Genomic DNA, 10,234 nt, shown 5'->3' with positions numbered 1-10,234 from the left:
ATTTTTCAAATAAGCATATATATATATATATATAAACTACTAAAAGTACAAATCACAATGTTATAGTTTGAAATACATAAATATTATGAATAAAAATCGCTCTCAATTATTTTTTCGGTTGTTTCTTTGGGATATGGGTGGGGGTGGGACTGGGAACTTCAGTAGACCCATTCTAATCCGACATTGGGGAATGTCTTCTTTTATGTGATGGATTGTTCCAAAATTTACTACGTAATTTACAGATTAATGTTGACACTTTCTTTCCTATTTATAAAATTGAAATAGTTTTTAGTTTTGGAACTAAATTAGTTAAAAATTTCAATTGTAATTAAAGAGTGTAGGCATTATGTAATTTTAATGTTAAAATGCAAGATATGCTTTTCGTAAATGAAAATTGTGCCCACTGCAATAAAATAGTTGTGGTGTGAAGAATTAAAGCTTTCAGACTTCTATTTTTCTTACAGGTTAATAATTTTGCTGTGTTGAAAATTTTGTATATTTCTCCCATTTGGTGCATAATGTTGTTACTAGTGGACGTTATTTCAAGTTATTTCAAAGAATTTGTCATCTCTCTAGCTAACTGAGTTACTCGTATATGCACTGTCTGCAGATTTAAAAGATTATCTATCAAACAATTGGTACAAGAAAGACAACTTATGCATATTGTTAGGTGTTGTCCTAATTTTCTTACAATATTTAATTTTTCTATCTCTTAAAGGAAAGTGCAACATATTTACTATAATTGAGTTTTTTTTTTTGTAGAAAGAAATTATAAATCCCCCATATTTGGCTAGTTTTTTTTTTCTTGTAGGAAAAGATTTGGACTTCTATAAATTGAGGATCCTTCCTTCTCATTCAGTAGCATTCACAATGTAACCATATGAGATTTGAGAGTCGTATTTAGGGGGAGAACTTTACGGGACAAATGTTAGTATGTCACTTGTGTTTGCCTCTTCGTGAGGTTCTTCTCTCGAGATTTTGTACTCTCTTTTATATAGTGGAATGCTCATCTCCATCCGTGGACGTAGGTCAATTGGCCGAACTACGTTATATGTTTGTCTCTTTTTGGTATATTTCTTTTTTGTTGTCTGATTTATCGCCGTTAAAGTATTGCTTTACTAGATTCCGCATGACACCTGACTTTTTCGATCCTAACACATATGATTAGATTTATAACTTTTATGCTGATTAAGTAAGCCCATGTATATATTGTGAAGGCTTAATATGCAAATCGACAGTGTCGTACTTGTACAAATTTTTGTTCCTAGTATTTTCAACTCCACAGATTTTTATCCAATTCAGATTGGAGCATTTACTCATCATTTTACAGAACTTGCACCGGTGATAATGTGGATATGATGTGTCAGTATTCAGGGGTTCAGACCAAGTGAAAAACAGAAAAAGTTAAGGGTGCTTAAAATTGATTTTGAACATGTTTAAACGAAAACTCTGTGTCAGCACAAGTAATTAATAGTAACAATTAATGAAGTAATCGAATTGATTACAACTCCACCCTACATTAAATTGAGGCATGAAGTATTTTTTATTTACTTTTTCCTCTCCCACTACTCATCGACCATAAAGGTCGAAGTAACATGAACATTTTTCTTTTAAAATTCTACTCTGAAATAATTCTTGTTGAAAAAAACAAAAAAGAAAAAATGAAGAAGAGAAAATTGACAACAATGGTCGACCTTGAGCAAACAGGCTCCCCACAAGAACATAATAGAAACAGGGACTGAGGTAGCATATATCATGTGGGTTTAGCATAACTCAGTAGTGTTCATACTCTATATATTTATTAAAAAATTATTAAATATATACAAAATTAAATTTAGAATCCAATCACCAATATAAAATACAGTATTGGGTTCGCCAAAAACTCTAATGTGTGTTCTATGACACAAAGGGGAAAAATGAAAATGGACAAGGACTTCGCATATAATATGCATTTGGAATATTTATTTTGACTATTAGCTACAAAAATACATGTAATGTAAAGAAAAGATATTAAATAATTTCCTTCACAGTGACAGCCAAGGAAAGGTGACGAAGGAACGGTTTTGGCTTGAAGTGATTAGAAGGATACGAAATGAGAGAAAGAGAGGCAAGGTGGACCCAATCCGACGCCGCATATGGACACGTTACGGGCTGTGGGCTCCCTCGACAGCACCATCAGCTTCCTCTTCTTCCCCTCCCCCTTCTACCCCTCTTCAAGGCCGGAGTTAGAATAATGTCGAACTTAATAATTTTCTTCAAAATTTTATATTTATTTTAAAAATTTATTAGATATATATACAAATTACTCCGATAACTTCTAAGGAGTACTTAAATTTCCGAATTCATTTCAAATCCGCACTCTGCCTCTGCATCCCCTCTTTTTTTTGAGAAAATTATTGTAAATCAAAAAAATGTTGCTCAATTTCTAGACTAGTATCTATCCTTAAGTTAGTTGTAGTAATAATGATTTGTGCATGCAATTTATAATACAATAATAAATTTCACAAATTTCTCCTTTAAGCCTTCTCAAAAGATTTATTCTCTAATAAATCAATTGGTTTAAAGTATAAGAAAATTAATCTGCGGATGAAGTGTGACATTACTTATAAAATGTTTGGTTTCGATATAAAATTCAGGATAACTAATATAATTTTTGTATAAATAATGTATTGTTTTGTTTTCCGGCATTAAACTTCGCATAAGTTGAACGAAAATTTTACTGTTAAACATCAAATAATGTATTATTAATCCCGTTATAACTTGTATAAGAATCTATTTATTATGATATTTACGGGATAGAACTTGAGATCAGATTACTACGTGTAATAGCAATCTATGAATAAGAATATCTAACGGCCAGAATCTCACTAAATTAGGCAATTCCCACATGATAATTCCTGCATTTTAATGTTTGCATTATATTTCCCGTATAATAATTTTTACATTATTATACACTATATAAACAATTCGTGTATAATCATAAACAAACGACCCCTAAATTTACTTTTTCAAAGTTTTCATTCCCTCTTTTGATAATTATATATTATATATATTTTCATTTTTGCATAATGAGTATAAAAGGGGAAATAGGAGAAAAATGAGAAGAAAAAATAGTGAAAGAGAGAAGAAACTGAAAAAAGAGAAAAAATGAAAAGGAAAAATGCTATAGATATGTGTTTGTGTATATACATGACACCTAGAAACACATAGAAGAACCTCAGTAGCATCTTTTTAGAAAATTTCATTTATAGCAAAGGGTTACATATTAGAAGAAGAGGAAAACAAAGAAAGGGGTATCAAATAGCTCACCATGGGATGATAATTCTCTTCCTCCTACTCACTCACTCTTCTACTTTATTAGCTCAAATCAATTCAGCACCAACTTGTGTTTTTAGAGGGTTTTCCTGATAAGGTTTGTGACAAAAGCTTCTTGAATTCAATCCTTTCCTAATTTTTTTTTTCCTTTTGTTTAATTTTTTTGTTTGGGGTGAATTCTACAAATAGCTCAAGAATTTAGCCCAAAAGAAAGATGGCTGCAGGGCCTTCATCAGCTGTGTTTCTTGCAATGAGAGAAGAAGAACAAAACCAACAGATGAAACAACAACAACAACAACAACAAGAACTTCACATTCAGCAGCAACCACAACAACAACAAGCACCACAAAAGAAGAGAAGAAATCAGCCTGGCACACCAAGCAAGTACCTTATAACAGTTTTATTTAAAAAAAAAACATAAAAAAATAGAAAAAGAGAGCTTGAATTCTCCTTTTTGCATCGAAAATTCAAAGAGAAAAGGTGATTTCATGTAAATTCAACTTTACAAGGAAGGAAAACCCTAATTTGTTTCGTTTTGAAAGGGAAAAAAGAGCACCCAAACATTTTAATCTAATATTAATCTTTATATGTTACCACTTTCTAACAAAATTTATTTATTTTCTGCTCAGATCCAGATGCAGAGATAATAGCACTATCACCAAAGACCCTAATGGCAACAAACAGGTTCGTATGTGAGGTATGCAACAAAGGTTTTCAAAGGGAACAAAACCTACAGCTACACAGAAGAGGACACAATTTGCCTTGGAAGCTAAAGCAGAAGAGTACAAAAGAAGTGAAGCGCAAAGTTTATTTGTGCCCTGAGCCCACATGTGTTCACCATGACCCTTCTCGAGCCCTTGGCGATCTCACTGGTATTAAGAAACATTACTCCAGAAAACATGGTGAAAAGAAATATAAGTGCGAAAAATGTTCCAAAAAGTATGCTGTCCAGTCTGATTGGAAAGCTCATACTAAAACCTGTGGTACTCGCGAATACAAATGTGATTGTGGCACCCTTTTCTCAAGGTATCTGTATACTCCATTTCATCTAAAAGTTTAAGTTATAAGAAAAATGAATTTTTTTATTTGATTTATGGACACCTTTTTTTTTGTACTACTAACAATCATGAGGATTTAAGTTTTTTTTTAATTAATGGTTTATTCGAGTGAAATGGTTGGCATCTTCTTTGATTTTAGGGCTTTTAGATTCCCCAGGTGTGATTGTTGAAAGAGGAGCTAGAAATGATGGAAAAAGTTTTCTCCAGCTTTTCCAACAGTTACAGATTCCTTTTAGACTCAATTTTCTTCTTTTCTTTTTCTTTTTGTCTGTTTTCTGGTAGGTCTTGTTTTTGTCTTTGGATCTTTTACTACACAGTGAATGACGAAACGACTAATTAGCTAGCACAAAATTTATATGTGTGTGTCCACACGTGAAATCATCTACTCCTACTATGGTAATAGAAGTTTCAAAAGCTAAACAAAAAAAAAAAAAAAAAAACTGTACCATCTAATTAAAATTTTCTTCTCTATCTTTGTCTTGTGAGAGTCTCTTTCCTAGGAACCATCGTCCTTTTGCCGTTACTGCTATCGTTTCTTCATATTCACGTGTTGCTATGCCATGTAAAAATGGTAATGTCCCCCTTACATTTATTTTTATTTTGTTTTGTTTTCTTGTGTGTTGGATAGATGCGTTCAGTTCTGAATTCTTTCAGCCACCCCTTTTCATGATAATGTTTTTGGACCCCCTATTCCCCTTTCAATTATCTGGAAATTTTTTCTCATTCACAATCACTACTACTACTTTTGATGGAAATGCTATGTCATATTTAATCTGTGGTATTAACATCCTTATATAGCTAAAAATGGATTAAAAAGACTGGTTCTATAGTACTACTCCCTTCTTTTTACTTTCATTTAATGGCGCTGGGTTTTATTCTTTAGCCATTTAGTTTAATAAAGATTAAAATCTATGCACATGATCAGCTCTTGATTCATTATTTCTCATTAAAATGTTTTATACCCAAGTTTTCTTTTTGTTGCGTTTATTCATTTATTTTCAAGGAGTCAATATTAATGTGTGGGGAATTTCATGTTTTTTTACTTTATGTACTCTATGAAATGGGAGGTCATAGTGAATATAAGTATCACCTAAATCCTTTATAAATAAAATTTCATTGTCATTTCCATTATTGGAATTTTCTCGTATTTGAATTAGACAATTTACTTTGATTCTTAATTGTCATCATCTCGGGGATGGGACCACTGTACCAAATCCAACTCATTTTCTAATCCATGTTGTTGTTGACGTTTGGTAAATTCAATGGTAATCATTTATCTCAAAGTTTCTACAACCTGACTAATAGTACATTCTTTTCACAAGAGTCTACTACTTTTAATCTCGTTTTTTGACTAAGAGAGTGACAGTTCGTTGTAATTTTATGTGACATTCTTGGTAAATACCACATGAATATTCTTGTTTTTCAGAATTTTTAACTTAATGGTCTTCATCTTTTTCTTCTTCTACAATTAAATTTTTTGGTCATCTCACTCCTACACAATAAATTTAATTTCAGAAATACAATTCATTTTTTCTTTCTACCTTTATTACGTTAGGTAATTTTTCTCATAAATATTATATATCTTGTTTAATGCAGGCGTGATAGTTTCATCACCCACAGAGCCTTTTGTGATGCATTGGCACAAGAAAGTGCGAGAAATCCACCAAGCTTGAGCAGCATTGGGAGTCATTTATATGGAAGTAGCAATAACATGAGTTTAGGCCTCTCAAAAATGGGTTCCCAAATTTCAGATCATTCTAACTCCACCGATATACTGCACTTTGGTAGCAGCAGCAACATCAAGACTAGTGGCCAATTCGATCACAGCAACCTTATGGGGACGACATCCATTGGCGCCTCAGCTTTCCGCCCTTCGACGTCCTTCTTTCTTCCAGCTGATCAAACAAATCATCAAGATTACGCGGCGAATAAGCCGTCAATACATGGCCTAATGCAACTTCCTGATCTCCACAACAATGGAAATAATAACAGCTCCCCTTCTGTGGCTAGCATGTTCAACCTCAATTTCTTCCAGAATAGCAACAACAATAGTGAAAATGTAGGAAGCCATGGAAATAGCAATATTTCAGCAGGAGGTGGTGGTCTATTGCTTCCGAGTCATCAGTTCAGTAACAGCAGTGGTGACGGGTCGAATAATTCATCCAACATGTTCTCAGCTAGTAGCCTTCTTGGTACTGATCATCACATAAGTTCCTCAATCCCATCTCTCTACGGTAACCATCTCAATAACAACAGTAGTGCTTCACCTGCGCCACCAATGTCTGCCACCGCGCTCCTCCAGAAAGCAGCTCAAATGGGTTCCACAACAAGCAACAACAACATGAACAACAGCAGTGCCTCCTTGCTCAAAGCCTTTGGTTCATCCTCTAGCGCCACCAAATCCGATATTCATCCGCCGCCACCTGTCAACTTTGGCAGCGTTGTTTATGGCGACCCTTTAAGCGAGAATCATCTTCATGATCTAGTCGTAAATGCTTATGGTAATAATGATCAAAATCAACAGAACGACTACGGGAATAACTTTGAACAGCAGCCACCACAGAAGAAGCAAATGATTAATAACTTTTCAATGGAAAATATGGGAACTGAGCAAGCTAATAGGTTGACAAGGGATTTTCTTGGAGTTGGGGAAATAGTAAGGAGCATGAGTGGAGGATTTGGAAGCAGCCACAGAGATCAGCAGCAGATGAGCACATTGGATTCAAAAGCTGCGCCGCCACCACAAAGCCATCATCAGTCTTTTGGAGGTGCTGGAAATTTTCAGTGACGTTCAAAAATAAAAAAGTTGGGGAAGAAGGAAGACATGCACAAAAAGTACAGGTAAAGTTTTTTTTTTTTAAAAAAGAAAAGCTTCTTTCCATTGATTGTAATGTGCCTGTCTGAATGTCAATGTGTATGTCTGTTGTTTTCTACTTTGGCTGCAATCTATTGTTTTTTTCTCGAATAATTGCCCTTTGCCTTCGGATTCTGCAGATATCATGGGATACATTATTTAAAATTACTTACCACGCATACATATTATATTGAATGAGGTTAAGTTCTATATATATATATATATATAAGTGAATTTTTTGATAAATATAATTGGTAGTTTGATAAACGAGGGACAGAGTTCGAACTTCGAGAGTTAAACGAGTTTTTCTATAATTGTGATTTTTCATATGCGTTTTAGATATTTTGATTTTTTTAATTTTTACGTAGTTCCAAAATAGTATATAAATTTTATTTCAAAAAATTCAATCAAAATTAAGAAGTTTGACTTTTAAAATTTGAGCTCCACTATATAAATTGGAACAGAGGGAATTGATTTACTTGCACATGTTAAAATTTACCGATAGTATAAAAGTATCTTTACATGTAACCTAAGTCCATATATAATTGACAGCAAACATAGGAAAATAAACATTATGTGACATAATCACAAAAATGAGCTTCGTGAACTTTTTTCAAACATGAGATATTGTTTGTAAAAAGAAAAATTTTAAACAGGAGATGTTGTTTGTAAAAACATGTTTTAGTGCGAAAGTTTTGTTGATCTATTACCACTTCATTACTACTTACATTCATAAGCATATTACTAGCTAGTAAGATTAATTGAAATTCTACCCTATTAAGGAGTTAAATGCTCTCTATGTTCAGAAAGAATTCTCTAGTTTGACTTTCTTATAGGTCAAAGTAATTTATCTTTAATCCATTCCGAAATACGTAAGCTTGTACATGCAGTTTTTACAGTTTTTAGTGTTATATATATATATATATATATATATATATATATATATATATATATATCTTTCTAGAATTCAGTCAAATATGACTATATGGGTAGTGGAGGGGAGAGTAATAATGTTATGCCATCTTTGTATATACTATCATGCAATGTTTATAATATTTCAGAATCTCTATCGCATAATTATATTCCTTTGTTGTTTACATGTCTTGTCCCTCTCCAACTGTTCAGCAATTGCCCCTCGTGCTCTCTGTCTTCATGTGAATGCATGTACTAAGTCACGGGGTGCCCCTATTCGGTCTTTGGATACTCAATAGAAATTCAAATGCATTTGGATTATTCGTCCTTTTGAACTATAACAATATACATAATTTTGAATATTTGTTTTTCATACAAGTATTTGTTTTTTAAATCATCAATATAATGTAGTCTTTGCAAACTCTAATAGAACAAGAGGTATGCCATCAAAAATTGGCGGAGTGCTTAGTGTTATGTTTTCAGTATTTAGTTACTAGCTTGACAAAATTTTCGTTTTTTATGTAATGCTATTTAATAATGTTTTTCTTTTCTTATCTATATGTTTGTTATGTAATGCTATTTAATAATGTTTTTTCTTTATCTATATGTTTGCTCCTTATTCTTCGACAGACTTTGATTTAACACATTGTGAATCTTTTTCGTGAATAAATTTTATGGATTTTTTTTTTTGCAGTGATGTAATTGGATCCAAGAAAGTGTTTTACAATGGAGCAGATAGTTGTAGAACGAAGAACTCTTCAAGATTTTAGCAGGAAACTAGAACAGAAAACTTTAGAAAACAAACTTTCTGAGTTTTATTTATTTTTCTTTTTCTTTTGGTTGGTTAGATTCTGTAGTCTTTATTTTTTTAGTTGTTTCTTTTTGTTATTAGCTTTTGTTGTGTAATTGTCCAGATTATAGGCCAAGATACAGGTATTAACTGCACAAAATTTTAGAACTGCCTTTCCTTGAATTGATATCATTGTGCAATTAGCTTTGGCCATCAGATGACAGATTTATATAAATAGTTCTTTTTAGGTTACGTTTTACCATTGTTACCACTCAAACCTATTGCTCGAGAAAAAGAGTCATAAATTTACCGTACAACTTTCGAGCTATATTATTCATTGTTTATCAATGGTAATGTTTATAGTGTTACCAAAAAATTTCAAAAAATAAAAAATAAAAATTCCAGCTATATTGGATTGAAAGTATTAGGAGCCCGGAAGGGACTATATCAAATACCCTACAAACCAATCTAACAGTGAAAAGAAAAAACTAATCTTCAGAACACAGAACACATGCAGATTTAAGATTTAAACTTGATAAATTTTAATTTTAAGGTTTTTAACATTGCGCCTTTAAAAACAATGGTTCATATATATGATTTGTTGAAATTTTAACGATTTTAATTCATATATATATTTCTGTTCAAAAGTTAATAACACTAAAAAGTAAAAATGAACTTGCCGTGCAAAGAACCACATCTGCCACTGCTTAGGAGAGAGGCGTGTCTCAATTCTCTTTACATCAAATTTGTCCAACCTTGATAAATTTAAGTATATAACCGTGTAAAACGTAGTATTGGATAAACTAGACAAATTACATGACAACAAAATAACAACAACATACCTAGTATTATCTCACCCCGTGGTGTAAACTAGACAAATTACATGATGGATGATAAAAGAGACTCATTCTCTGTTTATTGAAATGGATCTAATTCGTATTTAGTGAAAATAGACATCATTAAAAACTATGTTATGTTATTCCTAGTTACAAAAGGTCGAAGGATTTGGTTTACAGCAAGAGAAAGCTTACTAACAATTGACTAATTCTTGCTTGAAATTGAAGTCCATAAGGTTAAAAATTGAAGCGCTCATTTTAATTATTCTCTCTTTTCTTTTTGGTGGGGCTTCACAGTATAGGAAGGGATCCAAGAAATTTTTCTGAGATTTAATCTGCTTTATCATTAACAACTTGGTATACCCACGATATATATTTGGTTGTTTATAAGGAGCTGCATGGCTAATCCAAAAAGCCATATACACATATCAAGTGGACCTTACACTTGAAACTTTACATATATATCTTG

General features: G+C 32.4%; 1 protein-coding gene across 1 annotated transcript; it reads left to right on the top strand.

Moving 5' to 3' along the window:
* The first annotated feature begins 3,196 nt into the window (after window positions 1-3,196).
* Window positions 3,197-9,116, top strand: LOC104234430 (protein indeterminate-domain 5, chloroplastic-like). Its single transcript, XM_009787991.2, has 5 exons — window positions 3,197-3,412; window positions 3,505-3,695; window positions 3,945-4,341; window positions 5,970-7,214; window positions 8,834-9,116. The coding sequence occupies exons 2-4, from the start codon at window positions 3,530-3,532 to the stop codon at window positions 7,159-7,161; spliced, it is 1,755 nt and encodes a 584-aa protein (XP_009786293.1). The 5' UTR covers window positions 3,197-3,412; window positions 3,505-3,529; the 3' UTR covers window positions 7,162-7,214; window positions 8,834-9,116.
* The last annotated feature ends 1,118 nt before the right edge of the window (window positions 9,117-10,234 follow it).

The sequence above is a fragment of the Nicotiana sylvestris genome, chromosome 11, assembly GCF_000393655.2.
Source record: "Nicotiana sylvestris chromosome 11, ASM39365v2, whole genome shotgun sequence".
In the NCBI taxonomy this organism is placed as follows: domain Eukaryota; kingdom Viridiplantae; phylum Streptophyta; class Magnoliopsida; order Solanales; family Solanaceae; genus Nicotiana; species Nicotiana sylvestris.
The sequence above is the reverse complement of the archived record's forward strand: the minus strand, read 5'-3'. Positions and strand labels throughout refer to the sequence as shown.

Excerpts from the sequence above, each read along its gene's own strand:
- LOC104234430 (XM_009787991.2), top strand. The coding sequence starts at position 3,530 with ATGGCTGCAGGGCCTTCATCAGCTGTGTTTCTTGCAATGAGAGAAGAA. Across the intron at positions 3,696-3,944 it reads AAATCAGCCTGGCACACCAA|ATCCAGATGCAGAGATAATA; the intron begins GCAAGTACCTTA and ends TTTTCTGCTCAG. Across the intron at positions 4,342-5,969 it reads TGTGGCACCCTTTTCTCAAG|GCGTGATAGTTTCATCACCC; the intron begins GTATCTGTATAC and ends TGTTTAATGCAG.